Raw genomic sequence first — 23127 nt, forward strand, 5'->3', positions numbered from 1 at the left:
TCACCGATTTTCATTAACGGACTTCCCCGGGCGGTGAAATTTCTATGGGACAGCTCGTAAGTACCGAAAGTACACCGCGAGCTGTTGCTTCGGCGAAAGGGCAGCGATGCAACCTACCCGAGCATTAGAATAAACGAGCACTGAAAGTGTAAATAGGGTTCTTACGGGAATTACGGCTGCCGCGGGTTAACAGTGGCCAACTAAGGTTAAGTAATGTATTCCAGCAACAATTTCCCGGCGAGCAAACTCGTATTACCGGTTTTTCAAAACGACCATCCCCGAATCCGAACGAAGATATCCAGATTCCAGGGCTCGAATTTAAACTAATAATTACCATTAATTCATTATCTCTTGAACGCCTCGAAGGAAAGTCGATTTCGACAACGTCAACCCCTTCCCGTATGACTCGCGAACAGCAAATCACGATCGTCACTGAGTTTCAGTTCCTATCGGTACGCCGCAAGAGTCGATCACGATTCTTATAATCTCTGTTACAAAGCAGTTTAAATAGAATGATTCGGTTGAGATTGAGAGCCCACCGGTGGGTGAAATTTGTCATCGAAATGGGGGGAAACGCGGAAAAGTGAAACGTTCAGTCGCGACCGGGGCGCTTCCGATAGGAAAGTTTGAAACACAGTGCCGGTTATCTCGCCACATATAACCCGATCCCGAAACAAGTATCGTCAGAAATCTGTCCTCCGGGATTCCCCGGGCATTCGGCTGACTGGAACCCGCAAGTTTCACTGACTCCAGGGGAGTCCATAAAACCTCGAATGTATTTTGCAACGGCAGCAGAAAGGAATTGCCTCGGTGTCCTCGTCATTACGAGCCAAGTCCTCGGGAAACTACGTACCCGGGTCTCGAAAAATTTCACCGAACCGTCCCTGAGTTCTTTTAACGGCGTAACTTCCGCGCGATACCGAGCCACGTTCCTCTTCTTCTAACTTCGTCGCCCCTTCTAGTTTTGTGTATATCCGGTTCTCGTCCCGCGTTAAGAGGGTTAAGCAGGGTGTCGAGTTGATAAGCGAGTCCACCCTTAGAGTTTCCCTTGGTCCCTGTAATCATTTATTCGTTCTAATTTCTTGGCACGCCTTGGGACAAAGACTCGAATAAAAAAGAGATGTTTATTTTATTTAAAGATACCCTCGCGTCAATAAGATTTCCTTACGGATTTTATCCTCGTTATTATTGTTACTGGAGTTGAATGAAATTTGTTAATCTCATAAGGGGAACCTTAAGGTTAGTTTTAATATGCAATTTCTCGGGGGTTTTAATTTGAAACGTGGCGAATCAATCGGGAAGAAATTCATATCGTTTTTTAGAATCTCGAAATAAAATCTGGAAAATAGACTCCGAGGCAATGAAACTTTAGAAACTTTGAAGGGAAGTTTTCGATTTGTTCGAACTGTGTTTTACTTAAATTCGCCGGAGGGTGTTCTCGAATCACTTAACACGCTGTTGTGAATATTCTATGGCGCTGGAATTCTTTTCCAAGTTCGAAATAAAATTTAAAGAATACATTTTAAGTGGGCTCTCAATCTGAACTGAATTGTTTTACTTGATGTCGATTTTTACCAAATTGATAAATGGGAAATCAGCTTTCCTTTGAAGTATTTAAAAGTTAATGAACTAACGGAGGATTGCATAAATTTTCAAATAATTACATTGACATACATTAAATTGAAAAGTGACTTGAAATAGCTATATACAGGGTGTTCGGCCACCCCTGGGAAAAATTTTAATAAGGTAATCTAGGGACCAAAATAAGATGAAAATCAAGAATACTAATTTGTTTATGGAGGCTCCGTTAAAAAGTTATTAACGTCTGAAATTCCAACAATACTGAATTTTTTTCTCGAAAATGCGCAGGATTTCGGGGGTATGTCTATTCACCAAAAAGTATTATAATTGACCCCTGCAACCGAAAATAATTTTTTCAGAATTAATTAAAAATTTTTTTCTTCTTCGAAAAATTTAGGCACCTGTCGATTTTTCTTAAAAATTACTTTTTGATTTTTAGTAATTTCGTTTGACGTCCTACAGAAAATTTGTCTAATACTTTTTTGTAGATATCAATGAGTTCTATTTCAAAAAAAAGTTTCATTCAAATATATTCACTATTGTAGTAGTTATGGTTGCTTGAAAATTGGACCATTTTTATGGAGTTTTCCTAACATTACGGGGTCAAGGAACAACTTTTCGAATATTTTTATAATTGCTACATATTCTACACTAAAATACGCGGCGTTTGGCTTTTTGAACATTAAAATCATCCAATCCGTTCAGAAGTTATGGTGTTTTAAAGATTCGCATGAAAATTCAGTGAAACATATCAACGGTATGGTCAGACATTATATTTTCGGAAAAGAATTTTTTTCTCGAAACTGAATAGGATTTCGGGGGTATGTCTATTGACCAGAAATGCTTGCAATTGACCCCTGCAACTAAAAATAATTTTTCCAGAACGATTTGAAATTTTTTGAATTTAATTGTTAATAACTTTTTAACAAAGCCTCAGTCAAGAAATTTATATTCTTGATTTTCGTCTTATTTTGGCCTCTAGAATCCCCCATTAAAATTGTTCCCAGGAGTGGCCGAACACCCTGTATTTGCTGTGATTTAAAAAATGTCCAACATTGGAAGTATTCGCTCGATTGCATCTTAAATATTAAAATCTAGGATATTTAAGGGCGAGAATTTACGGTTGAAATCGTTACAAACGAGCATGTATGCATTTTAATTAACGAAAATGTGAAACGCGGTAAAATGGTTGAATTTAATCGCGAACTTTACAGCGTAACATTATAGTAATGACGCCAAATATCTTCGATGAAGTGTATTATGTGCTATCAACGTATCGTGCGCAAGATAACGAGGTACCGCCGTCATATCGAACGATCGATATCGCGGTGGAATAGGTGCCTTTAAACGTGCCCATGTAAACGAGATATATACATATACATCATCCATCGACGTAGTCCATGAAAGAGCAATCGACAAGCGTCAAGCGCGCTCGACTAATCGCGCGATAGTAAGTAAAGGACTATTCAGCAATTATTTGGTATACATTTAATCATTCGGTGAACCGTAACGTCCTAACACCGTATCGAAACGATATCACCCGCGGAAAATATACGCGTAATTAATACATTAATTAACGCGAACGCTAAATACTGGGTTAAGGATCGAATTCTGCCATATTGTTCACCTACTAATTGAAACGGTCCAAAACGTAAACTCGGATGCAATTAATATAATTACCATGCGGAAGTAGAGCACGAAAAAAATTTTTCCGAAACTTTTCGTCGCCTCGTACGACGATTTTCCACGGTCGAAAACTGGGAATAGCGTAATTGCACCACCGTAGAGGACGACGTCGAAGACTTAGAACCGGAGCCGATAACGATAACCCTGGGTTTCGCGTAATTCGATAAGATCAAGTGGTCTTGGAAGTTCTCGGTTCCACGGAGAGTTCCCGGAGATCTCCAGGTAATAGAGATTCTAAAGATTCTCGTAGGTCTTGATTCTCCCAAATCGGTCGCTTGGACCCCCGGAGACTGGTTACCGTGGAACCCCTAGGACGTCACAAACCACCACCAGGAGACTCCGAACTCCTTGGACGTCCGAAAACCCTCGAAACATCAGCTCTCTGGCCTCCGATACGAAGTCCCGCGAGCCCAAAAGCCATCGGTATCGGGTTGTACAAGCCGCTCGTATCGATCTCCGATGATCCACAGTTATCAATATCGCGTCTTACTCTCTCGAGATCGTTGATGCAGCTCGGAGAACCCGAGGTCCTCGCTAGAAAATCCCGCGAGCCTCAGTTTGTCACTGTGTGGTCCCCAAATCGTCAACCTAGTTTCAACAGTCTCAAATATCGAACCAAAGTATAACAGTATACTACTGATATAATTTATTAAAAAATCGTGTCAGAAATATTGAAACTATTTTACGAGTCAAGGAAAAATCAGGAGATTATTTTTGTTAGAGTCAGACAGTAGAGGGTTTAAAATTTTCGTCATTTTGAAATAGAATTTGTTGACTTTAGAGCCTTGTCTCTGTGTGGTTCCTAAATTGTTAATCTAGTTTCAACAGTCTCAAATATCGAACCAAAGTATGACAGTATACTACTGATATAATTTATTAAAAAATCGTGTCAGGAATATTTGATCTATTTTACGAGTCAATGAAAAATCAGGAGATTATTTTTGTTAGAGTCAGACAGTGTAGAGTTTTAAATTTTCGTCATTTTGAAATAGAATTTGTTGACTTTAGAGCCTTGTCTCTGTGTGGTTCCTAAATTGTTAATCTAGTTTCAACAGTCTCAAATATCGAACCAAAGTATAACAGTATACTACTGATATAATTTATTAAAAAATCGTGTCAGGAATATTTAGTCTATTTTACGAGTCAAGGAAAAATCAGGAGATTATTTTTGTTAGATTCAGACAGTACAGGGTTTAAAATTTTCGTCATTTTGAAATAGAATTTGTTGACTTTAGAGCCTTGTCACTGTGTGGTTCCTAAATTGTTAATCTAGTTTCAAGAGTCTCAAATGTCGAACCAAAGTATAACAGTATACTACTGATATAATTTATTAAAAAATCGTGTCAGGAGTATTTAGACTATTTTACGAGTCAACGAAAAATCAGGAAATTATTTTTGTTAGAGTCAGACAGTACAGGGTTTAAAATTTTCGTAATTTTGAAGTAGAATTTGTTGACTTTAGAGCCTCAGATTGTCCACTGTGTGGTTCAACAGTCTCCCTCAAATATCGAACCGAAGTATAACAGTATAATACTGATATAATTTATTAAAAAATCGTGTCAGGAATATTTAGACTATTTTACGAGTCAAGGAAAAATCAGGAGATTATTTTTGTTAGAGTCAGACAATCCACAGTTTAAAATTTTCGTAATTTTGAAACAGAATTTGTTGGCTTTGATTACAATTTATAGTCGAGGAGTTCGTCGTCAGATACACAGAGAATACATTAGATCCGTTCGAACCCCCAAAAAGGAAGATCGTAGAAGTTACGAAGCCCCTTATATTTCCAATACAGTCGCAGAGTTGGACGAAACAAAAAGACCTGCCTAATGACAATGGCCTGGACATTCTTCTGGCAATCAATTACATTTCCCGCCATTAATTACGCTTTGTCTAGATTCCAAGAGCAATTCGAGCGAAATTCCTTTCTTTATTTCGCCGATGGACGGGAGTAGCCCCGTGGAATAGTACTTGCGTGACCGTAAGAGCCGTTTCCGGCCACGGGTAAAAATGGAGCAAAGCCAAAGGAATGCCACCCTTTTTCTTCCCTCGTTCCCTCCTGGTTCTTCGCGCAGCCGGCTCGGAGGACGAAAAACTGCAAGGTTGGGCTAATTGAGCGGGGACTCGATTACGAGTCAGTCTCTCTGTGTTTCTCTAAGCCACACACGTACCACAGAAACCACCCTGGGGGGAGGGGAGTTGACTGGGTTGTCCAAGACCGTGCCAAGCAAAAGGATCGTCCCGTACTGCTACGGAGTTTCACCCCTAACAGGCTCCCTGGCTTTTTTCGCGGACTTTCGTATTTTAGGTCACGGATAAATTATACGAGCATTTGGTACTAGACGATCTCACGACTTGAAAAATATAGGTTCGTGTGCAATATTTTATTGGGGGGTAAATAGATCTGGAAAACGGAAAACAACACGTCGATTGTCCAGACCAAAACTTTTTAGACAAACGTGAACTACACAATCTGAAATTTGTCATATTTATTTTTGTAACCTATTTGGATTTGTTTCGCTTGATATCTGAATTCGAGAATTAATTTAGTTTCACAGTTAGAAATCCTGTCATATATAAAGTGTTTCTTTACTAATAGCGACTCTGGTTGATACTTCATTTGCAAGTTGTCATCTTGATTTAATCAGAGAAACTCTGAGAATGCTTCACAACGGGAATTGCGCTTATATTTCGACCAGGTCAGGATAAAATTTGTCGTATTTATTTTTGTAACCTATATAAATTTGTTTCTCCTGATATCTGAATTCGAGAATTAATTTAGTTTCATAGTTAAAAGTCCTGTCATATATAAAGTGTTTCTTTACTAATAGCGACTCTGGTTGATACTTCGTTTGCAAGTTGTCGTCTTGATTTAATCAGAGAAACTCTGAGAATGCTTCACAACGGGAATTGCGCTTATATTTCGACCAGGTCAGGATAAAATTTGTCGTATTTATTTTTGTAACCTATATAAATTTGTTTCCCTTGATATCTAAATTCGAGAATTAATTTAGTTTCATAGTTAAAAGTCCTGTCATATATAAAGTGTTTCTTTACTAATAGCGACTCTGGTTGATACTTCGTTTGCAAGTTGTCGTCTTGATTTAATCAGAGAAACTCTGAGAATGCGTCAGAAAGGGAATTGCGTTTATATTTCGACCTGGTCAGGATAAAATAGAACGAGAAAGTTTATTTAGAAAATGAAGCGTTATGACACGCTTTTAATGGAAGAATGGGAATGTCAATTTCTTCGAACGACCGACCTTAAGGTGTGAGGTCTATTAAGGTCGTTTCTTAGCGTGACTGCGCTTGTCTTGGAGCCGCCCACGCCGTGAAATTTTCGGCACATCGTTTCTATACGCGAGCAACGATCGATGGTTTCATCATCAGGTCCAAGGACAACAGAGGAGAAATTGGAAATGAACGATAACGGTTAAATTGCGAAAGACCGATGTGCGTGTCGCGTGGAATAAAGAAAAGAGGGTGGCAAAGGCATCTGGGGAGATTGATGACTGTTACGATCGACGGTTGCGAGATGAATGTAGGTATTTTGTATTGTAATGTATATTGAGCCGCGTCAGTTATTTATTTTTGAAAGATCAAGTTACCCCGGAGCTTTAACAGCATGATTTATCACTGGCACGAGAGTGCTCAATTATAAATAGTCTATTTCGGTGTAAATAACTCGAGCACCCCCGTATTATTTTGACGAAATCGCGTTACGATTATTAAACGTTTATTTTTACTTCGTTAAAATGAAATTCAACTCTTCGAAGCGCTCGGGAAAAAGAGGGTGGAGAAAGAGGAAATATTACTCTAAAATTTAGAAAATATTGTTTAAAATTCCGTTCTTTCGACTTAGTTTTACTCGAGGTATGCAATTCCGGAATCAGACTGTATATTTGTACATAAGCGTGTGAAATAATTATTCAATACTCAATTGAATATTCAACGCACTGAATCAGCTATATTCCATTAATTTGTAATATAGCGTGCGGACCAGCATCGTAATCGGACTTACAACCCGATAGATCCATTTAATATCGCGGTGTTACGGTAGAATAATTCCTATTTCAATCAATAGTAATTCTCTCGCTACACCGTTTCTTCTAACTTCTTCGTTGCAAGCTGATTACACTATTTTGATATAATCCGGCTACCAATGGTTAATCGTTCCATTTAGTTTCACTTTGTTGGAATCGAATTTTGCCTCGGGGGAACAATACATCGGAATCAAACGGAATATTCTACTTTTCCCCCTTAAAATACGGAAAACAGAATATCAATGTATATCCTCTTCCAGAATAAAATAGTACCTTTTCTCTCAAAGTTCCTTTCCAAAAAATTTCCAAAACCCGTGTCACGTCACATTCATTATCAAATATAAATTTGTAAATACAATGAAACGAATCTTCAGGACACCTTGATAATTGGAAACGTGAGGGTGCTTTTTTCTCAAAGTTCCTTTCCAAAAAATTTCCAAAACCCGTGTCACGTCACATTTATTACCAAATATAAATTTGTAAATACAATGAAATGGGGACGAATCTTCGGGACACCTCGGTAATTGGAAACGTAAGGGTGCAATTTCGCGAATCGACGGTCGAAAGCGAACTTGTAAGTACATGTTTTGTCGTAATGTGATTACAGACGATCGCCAGGAGCTTCCATGAAGACACCACACCTCAGCGACCATGAAGACTGATCGCCTGCCAATAATTGCCAAGCTCTGCGCGCTGCTGACGCTGTTCGGTCCTCGCGATGTCGTTGCACTCGACATACGTGAGTAACATTTTACGAACTACCGTCTATAATTGCGCTTTGCGACGGGCGTTCCGCGATACGTTATTTTTAATTACTTATTATTAATTACACGTCGCGCGCGTACAGTACGGGCCTCGTGTTTTATTCAGAATTCAATCATTCCCGCGCACTGTTACGTATGGTCGGCGAATTTTAATAGACCATGAATATGAAATCGACCGTAGCGCGGATACAAATTTCATTTTAAACGACGCGTCCCTCCTCTCGCGTTCACGGTGTCACGAAACATATTATACTCGGCAATATCTATTAAGTGTAGTGAAATTTGACACCGGATTCAATTATTACGGCAGATTTGCGTGGCCGTATCTATCGCCTGTTAAGCCTCGCGCGCGCGCGTCCCGTAAATTTCATCAATCGCGAAATACGCTCGACGAAATTTACGAATAATTTACGTACGCGTTAACGAAAGATTCGGGACAAGAATTGCCCCGTTCGTCGTCGTCGATCATTCTCCGTACTTCGCGAAAAAATTATTCGAACCATTTTATAAAGAAATTCACTTAACGCGTTGATCTTTATATTTATGGTATTGAAACTTTAAGATTATGGTACTGTTCAATAGATAAACATGAGAAACGTGTCACCTGTGATTAGAAGCTAGAGGTTCATTCTAAAATTAAATTTAATCTTGCTGGTCTGAATACTCATTCGTTTCTGTTTATTATCGATGTCTTTATAAATGAAATATAAATATAAATGGAAGTTCACGAACGAACCCAAAAAATTGTTCGTCGATCGCGAATAAAATTTTTCCGATCCTGTTGGAAGCAAGTCTTTATTAAATTCAGAACTTTCGACTGTCAAATTTTGCTGGTCTGAATACTCATTCGTTTATGTTTATTATCGATGTCTTTATAAACTAAATATAAATGGAAGTTCACGAACGAACCCAAAAAATTGTTCGTCGATCGCGAATCAAATTTTTCCGATCCTGTTGGAAGCAAGTCTTTATTAAATTCAGAACTTTCGACCGTCCAATTTTGGAGGTCACTGGGCGACCAGAGTTCGAAACTTACAGCGATTCTTTAAAACAGAATTATCGAATTCCAATAGTATTATTGTTATTAGTGAGCCCCTGAGAAAGTTGTACAAATAATGTAGAGTCTCTTCGGAGAGAATGACCCAGGAGAGAACGTTCAAATATACTTGGAGTCAAGAAAAGTCCTCGTGATTCGAAAAAGATGAGCTCGTTGTTCTAATAACGCCTTGCAAGTGGTATTGCCAGGGGATAGAAAAATGTTCGTAATCCCTGGATCAAGAGATTACAGGATTCTTTACGGAACTACGATCCATGAAGAGTGGCGTCGAAGTGTTAGATACTTGTATATTTCATAATTTAAACAAATTTCGAAAAGGAAACAGTCTGTATCTAGTTCAGAGCTTCCTACTTCGTCTTGTTACAAATTATTTTCGTACTCCAACGATCGAGCAAACTTTACCGACATCTTAAAGAAAACAACCCTTAAGGAGACTCATGTAAAATGGCAAAACGAGATATTTGACAATTTTTTAACAGCATAAGGGTTTGATAAAACATTTGGCCACTTTCCACATATATTCCTTAACATTTCAAGATACAAATATTTTTTTTTCGTTACGTTTTATCGACTTTTTTATTCAGTATAATTATATTATAAAAAAAACTCTACTTTCTTGGATCGATTTATGAAACAATAGCAGGATCCACTAACAACAAGCAATCTTTACTGACGTCTTAAAGAAAACAACCCTTAAGGAGACTCATGTAAAATGGTAAAACGAGAAGTGATATTTGACAATTTTTTAACAGCATAAGGGTTTGATAAAACATTTGGCCACTTTCCACATATATTCCTTAACATTTCAAGATACAAATATTTTTTTTTTCGTTACGTGTTATAAACTTTGGATGAAATAATAAATATTATTCCATTCAGTATAATTATATTATAAAAAAAACTCTACTCTCTTGCATCGATTTGTGAAACAATAGCAAGATCCACTAACAGCAAGCAATCTTTACTGACATCCTAAAAACACAACCCTCAACGACGAATTAACCCTCCACGCGCAATTGTTTGTAATTCACCATACACGAAGGCACGTCTCGCGAATGGTATTCCATCGTGCCATTTTTTTCGAAATTGAATCCGCGAATGCATAAAGAATAAGGGTTTCTCGAACCGGGTCAGAAGAGGGATGGAGGGTCCCTGCCAACGAATTTTCCCCCGGTGTTGCAGCTGCGGAGAACTCATTCCCCGGGCTGAAAGCAACCCGTTCGAAGCGTACCCTTCTGTCTTCTGCTCTCCCCTGTCCCGTATCCCTTTCCGCCCCTCGTCGAGCCACCCCCGTCCAAGGCCCGTGGCCGTCAAATTTTTCATCGGGAGCAGGTGATCTCCGAGTTTTTATTTTCCTCCGGCCGGCTACGGCGATGGGGGTGCCATCAGTCTGAAGTAATGACTCGCTATTCTGCGCCCGCCCGGGGGATCAATTACTTTGAATCTAATGCGACAGGATAAATTGCATCCCGCGGAAGGCTTCCTCGCGCCGTTCCAGCCCCCTCCTCCGTCGACGTCGCGCTCGAGCAAACCCTCGGCGGGAGCAGTCGATGGCCAGGTCGACGGGACAGGGGACGATTTTACGCCGGAAGGCACTCTACGTCTTCGGAAAACAACCCCCTCGTTACCGGGTTTCTACATCCCATCTCGTGGCCCCGACAAATTGCCAATAAGCAAGTTCCATCGATTGCTCTGTCGGCGTTCCATGTATATTAAATGTACCGGGTTGCCGTCAGGCTTTGATTTTTAAACATCGCTACGATGGGATCGACCTGCACAACGTCGCGCGATATTGCGAGCAGTCGTTTCTTTTTTTCAGTTTTTCCAGCAGTTTTTATCGGTCCGCTTTTTAATATTAAGCGTCCCCGTTGACGAAGACGTTGGTATTCCTCGAGCATTTTAATTTTAATATAATGTCTCGCCACCGCGAGAAACAGAAGAAAAAAGATTCGAAACGATTTCGAACTTGTGCAATTTATAAGAGAACGTTAGCGACGGAATATACACGGAAAATTAAATATTTACGAACCCTGTCTTGCAAAAATATAATATTCATGGAATCGAATGATACCGAATACGCAAACGGATAAAGAAATTGCAATTTCCGCGGAGATCCGCGCTGACGAACGTAAACTTTTATTGGCCCAGAGTGTTTTTTCTAAACTTTCTAAACTTTGAAACGCGAGTATCGCAGTATTCTCGATTAAACTTTAAGGAGAAGTCGTGTAAAAATATATTTATTTTTGGGGTTTTGTTTGGCAATCTCCTTGGACGGAAGTTTTACCGACCGGTCGATAAATTTCATTGCTCCTTAACACGTTCGTTGCCACGTTCACGCAATGTTACGGACATCCTGTTTCCCGAATATCTTGTTTTCTATCTAAATCCTGTATTTATCGCGCCCGGAACCGTTTCGTACTAAAAGAACCGGACGAGCGGATCGAACCGACCCGTTTACAACGTCATAAATGTATTTAGATTTAGGGGCTGATACCCGAGAATGGAATTTTTATTCGGACTTACGCGTCTACTTGCTCTTCAATCCCTGTATTTTATTTTATAAGGGCACTCGAAACCGAGGAGGAACGTTTACGCATTTTCTATCTTGCGAGAATTAAATTACTATTTGATTCAAATAAATCTCAACGCATATTCGTTCCAAAGTTTTTCATCGAATCGCATAAATACTATGTAGGGTGCACGACCATCCCTGGGAAATATTTTTATGGGAGATTCTGGACGCCAAAATAAAATAAAAATCAAGAAAACGAGGAATATTATCACAGATCTCTCGCAACACGTCATATTTTCGGAAAAGAATTTTTTTCTTGAAAGTGTGTAGGATTTCGAGGGTATGTGTATTGACCAAAAATGATTGCAATTGGCCCCCCTAGATAATAATAATTTTTTTAGAACGATTTGAATTTTTTTTTTTCGCCCAAAAATTTAGGCACCTACCCTCTGTCGATTTTTCTTAAAAATTCGTTTTTGAGTTTTAGTAATTTCGTTTGACGTCCTACAGAAAAGTTGTTTAATACTTTTTTTTAGGTACTCATGAGCCCTACTTCAGAAAAAAGTTTGATTGAAATATATTCACTATTGTAGGAGTTATGGTCGTTTGAAAATTGGACCACTTTTGGGGGGTTTTTCTAATTTTACGGGGTCAAGAACTAACTTTTTCAATATTTTCAGAATTTCTACATATTCTTCGTTAAAATACGCGTTGATTGCTTTTTGAAACATTAAAATCGTCCAATCCGTTCAGAAGTTATGATGTTTTAAAGATATGCAGGGAAACATCTCAGGCCCTCAGATTATATTTTCGGTAATGAATTTTTTTCTCGAAATTGAGTAGGATTTCGACAGTATATCTATTGACCAAAAATGATTATAATTAACCCATACAATTAAAAATAATTTTTTTAGAACGATTTGAAGTGTTTCAATTTTGTCAAAAAATGTATTCCCTTATCGAATTTTTTTCTCGAAACTGGTCAGGATTTCGACAGTATGTCTATTGACCAAAACTTATTATAATTACCCCATACAATTAAAAATAATTTTTTTAGAATGTTTTGAAGTGTTTCAATTTTGTCAAAAAATGTATTCACTTATCGAATTTTTTTCTCGAAACTGGTTAGGATTTCTTCAGTATGTCTATCGACCAAAAATGGTAGCAATTAACCCTCCTGGCTAAAAATAATATTTCTAGAACGATTCGAAATTTCTTTTTTCACCAAAAAATTGAGACACCTAACTCGAGAGAAAAATCACTGATTTCTAATTAAGAATATGACTCGAATCTACTCCGAAGAGTAATCTTCCCATCTCTCTTGAATCCATTCAAGTAATCCGAGTTTCAAGAATTAATTAAAGTTCAACGTATCCACATATGATAACTTTCAAGATAAGGAAACTTTATTTAACGTCAAGATTCGTACACGAAGAATAAATACATACGAAGTACAGCCCTTAACTAGAGGGCTGGCTGTAAGTATACGTAGAAAATTTGAAACTGATACGTCCCGTAGCTTCTTCAGAAAAAATCACGAGCATCGAGCAACTTTCGAGAACCCAATTTAGATAGACTCCATTAACGAAGAAATTCACCGCCGCTTTCGGAAGAAATCTTTTTCGAACGAACTCTTTTCCCCCCCCCCCCCCCCCCCCCCCCCACCTCCCCCAGCGATCGATTAACGGGATTCTGGGTAGCATCGCGGTCTCCCCCATGAATCCTCGAAAGCGCTTAGCAAGTTTTCAAGATTATCGATGTTTCCGCGGCAGCGCAGTAACGAAGAGCCCGGTATTCCTGTGTCTCGGGCTCTCGTCACATACCCGGGATACCGTTTCCCTTGCCTTTCGGTCGTAGAAATTCCGTATACGTTTGCCCGAACCTTCGAAACTTTTCTTTATCCCGACGCCCATAAAATAGACTTTATACGTGCCTTGAAACTCCTGATGTATTCCGTAACTGTACGCTCCGACTTTCGACCTACGAAAGTAAACGTTTCCCGCGGTGAGGGAAAGAGAAAAAAAAAAAGAAAAAAGAAACTCGACCTCCGCGCGGAATACCGTCGTTGTTCCCTTTGCGAGGAATCAGCTCGATTACGCGAGCACCGGAATGGGGTTGCGGTGAAAAGGAAAGAATTAGCGCGAGGAGGGGCGAAAGGGGTGGAATCGACCGGCTGAAAACGGGGAAAAAACGAGAAATACTCGTGGAATTGTTATTCGAGAATTGTGTTGCGCTCGCTGGAAAGTGTGCTCCGCGTATTTTTTCTGCTCAAGTTCGATTTTTAGAGCTCCTCGGCTACGTTATTAGGTGCATTTCGTTCTATTCGAAACAAATTCCTCTAGCCTCTTAAATTTTTACTCGGACGTCGAACGAGAGTTTCGAAGAATTGCGGAGGGGTATTTTTCGTTCGATAAGGGACGAAATGCCGCGCGAAACGTCGCGATCCCCGCGCACTGTCGTATTTATTTCGGTTGCCTGAAAGATCGACGGCTGTATCCCCCCGTTTCTACGCGAATGAAATATTAAGGGAAACGAGGGGGATGTAGGTTGAGTTACACAAAGATGCTCGGGAAGGCCACGCGTTTCAAAGACCATTTAAGAATTTCCTTTTGTCGTGCGCCCGGCGTACATTCCCGGTACACAATGCGTCCGCTTTAAAAGCGGTAACTCTTTCAAACGGCGCCTGCTTTTGGCGTAACAATGTACTTTTCCTTCCGCCCAATGCCACGGTGCCTTCCGCCTTGAACGACCTAATTGCGAGAAGCGTTAGAAAGTGAGTAAAGGAAATTGTTTACGGAGAGAAAGAAAACGACGACGCCGGGGGTACGTTTAACTTTCAGGGGCAATGCCGCGCCCACAGGATGCCCAAGCACCTACCCTGAAATATCGATTTTTCAAGCACTTAACCTCTCGACGTACCACTCAATTTCAAATAACTCATCAAACGCGTACTGTTTAATTTTGTTTAAATTCGTTCGTACAAGAAATGGCCACGAAAAGGAATAGATTTGTTTTACGAATACAGGGTGTTCGGCCATCCCTGAGAAAAATTTTAATGAGGGATCCTAGAGGCCAAAATAAGACGAAAATCAAGAATACCAATTTGTTGATGGAGGCTTCGTTAAAAAGTTATTGAGAATTAAATTCAAAAATTTCAAATCGTTCTGGAAAAATTATTTTTGATTGCAGGGATCAGTTGTAATCATTTTTGGTCAATAGACATACCCCCGAAATCCTATTCAGTTTCGAGAAAAAAATTCTTTTCCGAAAATATAATGTCTGACCATCCGTTGATATGTTTCACTGAATTTTCATGCGAATCTTTAAAACGTCATAACTTCTGAACGGATTGGACGATTTTAATGTTCAAAAAGCCAAACGCCGCGTATTTTAGTGTAGAATATGTACAAATCGCAAAAATATTCGAAAAGTTGGTCCTTGACCTCGCAAAATGTGAAAAACCCCATAAAAATGGTCCAATTTTCAAACAGCCATAACTCCTACAATTGTGAATATATCTCAATCAAACTTTTTTCTAAAGTAGGGCTCATGAGTGCCTACAAAAAAGTATTACACAACTTTTCTGTAGGACGTCAAGTGAAATTACTAAAAATCAAAAACGAATTTTTAAGAAAAATCGATAAAGGGGGTGCCTAAATTTTTCAGCGAAGTTGAAAAGTTTCAAATCGTTCTAAAAAAATTATTTTCGGTTGCAGGGGTCAATTACAATAATTTTTGGTGAATAGACCTACCCCCGAAATCCTACTTCCTTTCTAGAAAAAAATTCAGTAAAATTCTTAACGAAGCCATCATCAACAAATTAGTATTCTTGATTTTCGTCTTATTTTGGCCTCTAGAATCTCCCATTAAAATTTCCCCCAAGGGTGGCCGAACACCCTGTACCTCGTAAATGTAAAAGTGTGTCGACATGTTGATTTCTCGAAAACGAAGCCTCACATGACAAATTTTTATTCTATATTTCGAATTTATTTTTTCATATGAAATGACACCCTTTTCGCTTGTATCACCAGTTACCGAACACCCTGTATAAAAGTCGGCATCAAGAACTTACGAGTCAGACTCGTCATTGCACGTCCCAGGAGTTGAATCTTCAACTTTCTGTAATTATTAACTCGTACACGTCTTTATTTTTATCATTAAAATACAAACTATGAACGTTTGACGTTACTATTTACTATTTATTTGCTTCGATAATAAAGTGAATTTTTAGTTGGAGTAGAGGGGATGGTCAAACGGTTCGTTTATTCCCCATGCACGCTCGTTACATCGAAAACATTCGCAATCGTAACGATTCTTCCGGTGCTCCGCGATCTTTCGATGCTTGTTTTTTCCCCCCGTTTACCAAGGAGCACGTTGTTCGCGACAACCATCGGCCCATTTTTATCCCATTGGTTTCCCCCCCAGAACGCTACGAAAGCTGTAGACACTGATTACTCTTCAGAAACCAATGGAATCGATTGTCTAGACCGCACAAGTCCCCAGGAACGATGACATCGATGCGCAAGCCGTTCCATCAAACCCTTTCCAACAAAGGGAATAAAAATCCCTTCGTATATACCAGCATTTCGACGACGCTGCTTGAACCGTATATACACGGCGAGCGTCTATTCTGATAGCCTTAATTGGATACCAGAGAGGACGAGAAACAATCCGGGTACCCACGAATACGTAAACCAGTTTACGTCAACAGTAATTCACGGAGTCGGCGTTCACCGGAGACAATCAGCAACACAAATATTTATGGACCTATGACCAATATAGCGGGATCTCGAAATTCGAGCATTAAATACATTAAATTTCAAATCTATTACGCGAGATGGACGATCCAGGACAGTGTCAACTAAACTATTAAATTTCCTTTCCCCCAAATTGGCAGGCGATTTCTATTTCTCGTATTAATCGAACGAACTCTTCGTTTATTTCTAGAGACAGGAATTTTTTTACATTAGTAAAACGAATTATTATTGTACTATTTGCTTGGAAAATCAACTCTCTGTTGGGTCTAACTATACTGATTATCTGAAAGTCCTGTTCAATTGCTGACACAGCAGATTTTCAGAACCGATATAATATTCTACAGATTCATTTAATAAGAGACAATCATGTTTAATAGATAATACCACTGCTTAACCCCTTGCCATACAAGAGTCTGACACGTCATACATTCTTGCTGTCAAGTTTCACAATTATGAGGCTAGTCAGTCGCCATCGAGTCTTATAAATCAAAATCAACATATTTTTACGTTCACGATTAAACAAACCAATTCTTTTCCGTGGCCATTCGTTCACATTAAATCGTACATTAAGTTCAGACAAAAGATCCAAAAAATCCATAACTAAGCGCGTAAACAATTCTCTTTAAACATCAGTTTGCCCCTTAACCTTTCCAAATCCAGAGTAAGTGGTAAAATGTAAAGGTGTTACAAAATTTCACATAAAAAGAAAACCAGAGTCAAACGCTTCAGTTTTCATAATCGAAGCGATACCAAAATTGGCTGCTTAGACGAAGAATAGTTGGGGGGGCAGAAACGAGTTTTTGATGGCTGGACTAAATAGTTTACGCGATAGTATCCGCCCAGGGTAACGGGTGTCGCTTAAAGGGGGTAAAAACAGAGGGAAAACAGGGAAAGGGGGAAGAGGGCAGAAGCGAAAAGAGCAGGGGAGCGGAAAAGGTCGTGAAGGAGGGGTGGTGGGCTGAGTTCACGGCGGACAAGCATTGTTGCGAGGCTTTCGCCGGGGCGCCAAGGAGTTCTGCTCGAAGCTTCCGTTTCCCTCGTTATGGTAAATGGTCTGTCTTGGTGGTTGGGCAAACAGTCGCACAAAGATAAGTGCAAGCACGGGACGCACTCGTCTGCCATCTCGAGACGCTTTCGAGGACTTCTGGCCTTCCTCTTTGTCCGTTCTCCTGGCGTCCCGCGGACCTCGCGACGCTGATCCTACCGAAAGGTGTCCAGCCGGTTCCGGATGAACGCTGAAACATGCATAAGGGCGGCTATTGTTCCAGGGAAAAAGATTACTTTGCGCGTACTACGGGGCGAGCGTATGAGGGACGTCGACGTCTCGGCGGGTTCAGCGACAGCGTGCCCTCCAGTTAACCGATTTGAATGACAAAGGGCCCAGATAGGTGGTTAATGTATCGTATTTGACTTCCGGCGTCTGAATGGGCGTGACACGGCCGCCTGTTCGATGGCGGAACGGTTTCTTAGACGATTCGAAGCTTCGTTAGACTGCTTTGTACGGTCGAGCAAAGAGAAATTATGGCAGGTATAGGGAAATCACTAACCCACGGATTCTCAATTTTATATTAGTAATTTGTACCTAAGTTTTCAAAGGACAACCAATTGAAGATAGAAACAAGCATAGATTGATCAATTACTGGTAGCGTAAACAATATAATTATTCTACGCGAGAAAAGTGATCGAAAATGTAGAATACAATTTTTTCGAGCGAGTCATCGTCGAGATAATCGAGAAATCAGTGATCTTGCATGTCCGACCAATGCGCGATATTACTACTTGTTTTGAGGATATATAATTATTCACGTTGATACGATATCCATTTACGTTAGCACATTATTATATCTAGTTAGAAGTCGATAAGATCTGTCATGAAACAAATCACTATAAATCGCAATCTATGTTTAGCAATAAAGGCAAGTAGAAATAACGAACAGTGGTCAGACGCGACCGATGTAATTGTATTTTAAAAATCAATTTTCTCGACGGGAAAAACGTTGTTCGAGCATTTTTATTTTACAATGGCAATTATACACGTTGCAGGGGGGCGATGGAACGCTGAGAATTTTTAAAACAAGTTTGGAAACCCATTTTCGTCGGGGCTGTTCTTCCTGCTTTTATGGAGTTTTATCAACCCGGAGTTTGGAAAGACCTAGTATATTTATTATCTTGATACTTTATCATGGCTATCGTGCCACGTGTTAGACCCTAGTTTATGCAGAGCCCATCATAAATACCCCATGAAAATATTTTACTACGTGACCCCTTCCCGATTTAATACACGGTCGGGATGCTCGCGAGAGGATCGCGAGAAAAAGCCTTTTATTATTCCCCGCGTCTATTTCCATGCACGTGGGCCCGTCCGGGCGTGATCTATACATTCTCTTCGAGGCGAAGAGTTCCCATAAGTCGCGTCGGGACGGTTAACAATGTTAGAAGTTCGGCAACTGGGGCAAATTGGTCAAAATGGAAGATTTCTGCCCGTCGTTCCGAGCTTTCCGGCTGATAACAAATTAGCCAAGTTCGATATTCAGCCTCGCGATGATTCGGACACCGCTCGAATCTCGCTCGCGATTCTCACTCCCCCGCGTTCGAAACTTTATTTATTTACTGATTCTCGATAATTAACGGGTCGTAGCCCAATTTCGTACACGACTTGTGTAATCCAATCGACGAAATCCAATTAAAAAGAACGAGTAGGATAGTTTCGAAAATTGGCAGAGATGTTTACTGTTGCGTATTACTCGACGTATAAAAGGTCGCGTTGGAAAATATGGATTCGCGGTTTTTCGAAAATGTTTAAAATTACATTATTAGCGAGCTTAAACATATGGATATTAAAAATATATAAATTCTCTTTGAAATTCATTTTTTCTTTGAACGGAATAAATTTATTTTAAATCTTTTCAAGAATTACGAGTATATTTTTATATACTTTTTCCACTCGCGTTTTTTTATACAGGGTCTTCAGCCACTTCTGGGAAAAATTTTAATGGGGGATTCTAGAGGCCAAAATAAGACGAAAATCAAGAATACCAATTTATTGGTAGAGGCTTCGTTAAAAAGTTATTAACGTTTAAAGTTCCGCCAGTACTGAATTTTTTTCTTGAAAATGCGCAAGATTTCGGGGGTATGTGTATTCACCAAAAATGATTGTAATTGACTCCCGCAACGGAAAATAATTTTTTCAGAATTAATTAAAAATTTTTTTTTTCGTCGAAAAATTTAGGTACGTACCCTCTGTCGATTTTTTTTTAAATTCCTTTTTCATTTTTAGTAATTTTGTTTGACACCCTGCAGAATAGTTGTCTAACACTTTTGTGTAGGTATCCATGAGCTCTACTTCGGAAAAAGGTTTCATTGAAATATATTCACAATTGTAGGAGTTATGGCTGTTTGAAAATTGGTCAATTTTTATGGGGTTTTTCTCATTTTGCGGGGTCAAGGACCAACTTTTCGAATATTTTTGCGATTTGTACATATTTTCCATCAAAATACGCGTAGTTTGCTTTTTTAAACATTAAAATCGTCCAATCCGTTCAGGAGTTAAGCCGTTTTAAAGATTCGCATGAAAATTCAATGAAACATATCAACGGTATGGTCAGACATTATATTTTCGGAAAAGAATTTTTTTCTCGAAACTGTGTAGGTTTTCGCGGGTATGTCTATTGACCAAAAATGCTTGCAATTGACCCCCGCAACCACAAATAATTTTTTTAGAACGATTTGAAATTTTTTAATTTTGTCGAAAAATTTCATACCTTCTCGAATTTTTTTCTCGTAACTGGGTAGGATTTCGGGGTTATATCTATTCATCAAAAATGATTATAATCGACCCTTGCAACCGAAAATAATTTTTTCAGAACGATTTGAAATTTTTGAATTTAATTCTTAATAACTTTTTAACGAAGCCTCCATCAACAAATTGGTATTCTTGATTTTCATCTTATTTGGGCCTCTAGAATCTCCCATTAAAATTTTTCCCAGGGGTGGCCGAACACTCTGTATTTTATTTCCGCTTTCCATCGTTTGACACCGTGGTTGCATAATTTATATTATTATAGAATATTTGAGGTTTATCGATGATCTTATTTCCAAGAAGAACGAAAGGACAAGCTTGAAATATTAATGAGGAGCACACGAATGGATCTAGGTCGTCAAAAGCGGATCCTCTCGCCTAATAACACTCACGGTTGTTCTATCTCAACGGTTCGATTTTAAATAAAGCTCTTGCTCGCGCCACTAGTTCCGCGGAGTATCTTACGTCGAGTAATTAATAATAGGATCCGTGTGTGGAATAATCGACGAACAGTCCCGCGCCGAGGGCGCAAGAATATATTGAACATGCACGGGCACAAACGTTACAGCAATTATAAAGGCATTGTATGCTCGTTAGAACGAAACAATAGCCGGTTAATGTTACAATTTATATCTACAGCTGTCTGTCGTTCGCTTAAATTTCAATTTTTCTTCGCCTCGAATCGAACGTCGACAGCTTAAAGCTTTAAAGGGTTAGGTAACTCTAGCGGTATGGAAAACAAGGCAACTTTATAAGCTACAATGAAGAAAAAGTAAGCAGTCAATTATCCCGAGACTTTGCACTGCATTTAGGTATAACAAATATTGAAGAAAACACTTGGCAATGTTTAAAAAATATTTATAATTAAGCCTACAGGGCGCCATGTTCCCGAGCCACTTCATTTTTTGATGCCTAACTGGTGTGCAGGATTATGGTAAAATGGTTGTCGAAATATTCCATTAACTATGATAAAAGTCCTTAGCATCGACGATGAGACATTTCAATTTATATAAAAATGAACAATATGGCAGATATTTGAAACCTAAAATCGAATTTTATCAAAAATCGAGTTTTTATTACTAATATTTCGCAGAATTATTCGACAATTTTAAAAAAACGAATCGTCAATGCTTAATAAATATAATAGTAAAGATAACTGTAAATTTTCAAAGCAATTGATTAATTAGACCCGGAGTAATATTATTTAAGCCAAAAAACAAAATATCGAATTTTTCCAAATTCTAGAGTTATCTAACCCCTTAAACTAGAATATCCCTACTCTGTAAAAAGTAGCCATAATTCTCATTATTTCGTCGACGAATAAACCTGCTACGCATTTCAGCGTAACTCCAGCGATAACGACAAAATAAAAGAGCAAAGAAAATTATTTTCGAAGACGATAACTTGACATTTTTCGAACGTCATACTTTCGGTTAATTCGAAGCGTCAGGTTGCTCGGTTCGCGTTTAAGAACTTCCGGCGTTGTATATCTTTCCGGGAGGTTGGAAAGGATGGCTCCATCGTTGTCCAAGCAACCCGGTTCTTCTCAGCCAACTGAATCGACCGTCCGTGACAAAAAGCTCCCCGGCTTTTCGCGGATTTGAAATGCAGAGCAGTTTCCCTCGACTCCGGGAAAACCCGGGGCCAGAGCCGGGAACGTCGTCTTGTCCGATCCGAAGTCGTGTCGTCGGTTAATCTTCGATTCTCATCTTCTTACCGGATGAAAGAAACTTATCCGCCGTTGACGCTCGCCGATCTTCGACGTGGATTTTTTTCTTCGCTTATTAAACTTTCCCATCGACACGGTATCAGCGATTCGAAAGGAATGGCCTGCTCGAGAGAGATTTAATTTTAATTTTCACCGACGACCGGATGAGTGGGATCTTCGAAAAAATTGGATTATGCACGTACGTATATGTAATGTTTAACGAACGTATTGAGATGTAGATGCAGACACCGGGAAACTGAATATTAATAGCGCCAGGTCGGAAACAGAGATAGAAACGAGACATCGACGACGCTATTGTACGTAGATATCCAGCAGATATCTCATCCAATAGAAGCTGACAAGATACGGATTCGCGGGGACGGATGCAACGCATTCAGACAAGACAAAATTCAACGGAACTTCTTGCGACAACTGGTACATAACCAGACTCGGTAGAACCCATGAAAGCTGCATTAAGTCCTTTACAATACCGTTAGACACGGCCGAAGTCAGGATGGTTCGACTAAATCCACGAGATAAATGTATAGTGTAGGTTGATATCCATCGCCTGTTTACCGAATAATTGTCTCGTCGCGTTAGGTAGAATTTTTGCAATCGAATATCTAACAAATCTTCCAATCTCACTTGTACCAAACGCGAGTCTACGAAAAGATAAGAACAGTTGTGACATTTTCTTTTCATTTTCCCTTCATTTCAGACGGGAATGTAATATTCGGTATAGCAAGCATAAAATAAAATCGTAATATATTATTTTGAGCAAACAACCGTGGAATAATTTATACCCTTCGAGGTCTGATTACATTTCGCCGAAGTCTCTGTTCGGTTCCTATAGAAGCTAATGGACACTAAGCTTCGACAGAGTCTCCTCCCTCCTTCGCATCAAACCTAATCGGACCAATTTTGCTCAGACTAAGGATTCAACGAAGATTATTCGATCGAACCGTCTCTTACTAGGTCAACGCGTGAATTCTACGCGATTCCGTGTTACCCCATTTGCGTTGCCACGTTCAACGGGATCCCATCAAATCTACTACTTATTCAGTGTCGCTGTACGTTTAAATTCAAGGCCCAGTAACCCTGAAGAGGTCCACGCAGCTTCGGTTTAATCTCTTCTAAACAAATTTAACTACGTTTCCACGTTATCCCGTATATTAGGCGAGCAAATAACGCAGAACAAACTCAAATATCTCTGGAAAATG

The 23127-nt window shown here is 39.4% G+C and overlaps 1 protein-coding gene across 1 annotated transcript in view; it reads left to right on the top strand.

The window, feature by feature from the left end:
• The window catches only part of LOC143342605 (discoidin domain-containing receptor 2), a 194565-nt gene that overhangs the window by 84044 nt on the left and 87394 nt on the right, over positions 1 to 23127 (top strand). The window contains exon 2 of the mRNA XM_076766687.1: positions 7918 to 8049. Within this exon, the coding sequence (XP_076622802.1) occupies positions 7962 to 8049 (88 nt within the window). The 5' untranslated portion in view covers positions 7918 to 7961. The remainder of the gene's footprint in view (positions 1 to 7917; positions 8050 to 23127) is intronic.

This window comes from Colletes latitarsis, chromosome 6, assembly GCF_051014445.1.
Source record: "Colletes latitarsis isolate SP2378_abdomen chromosome 6, iyColLati1, whole genome shotgun sequence".
Lineage (NCBI taxonomy): Eukaryota > Metazoa > Arthropoda > Insecta > Hymenoptera > Colletidae > Colletes > Colletes latitarsis.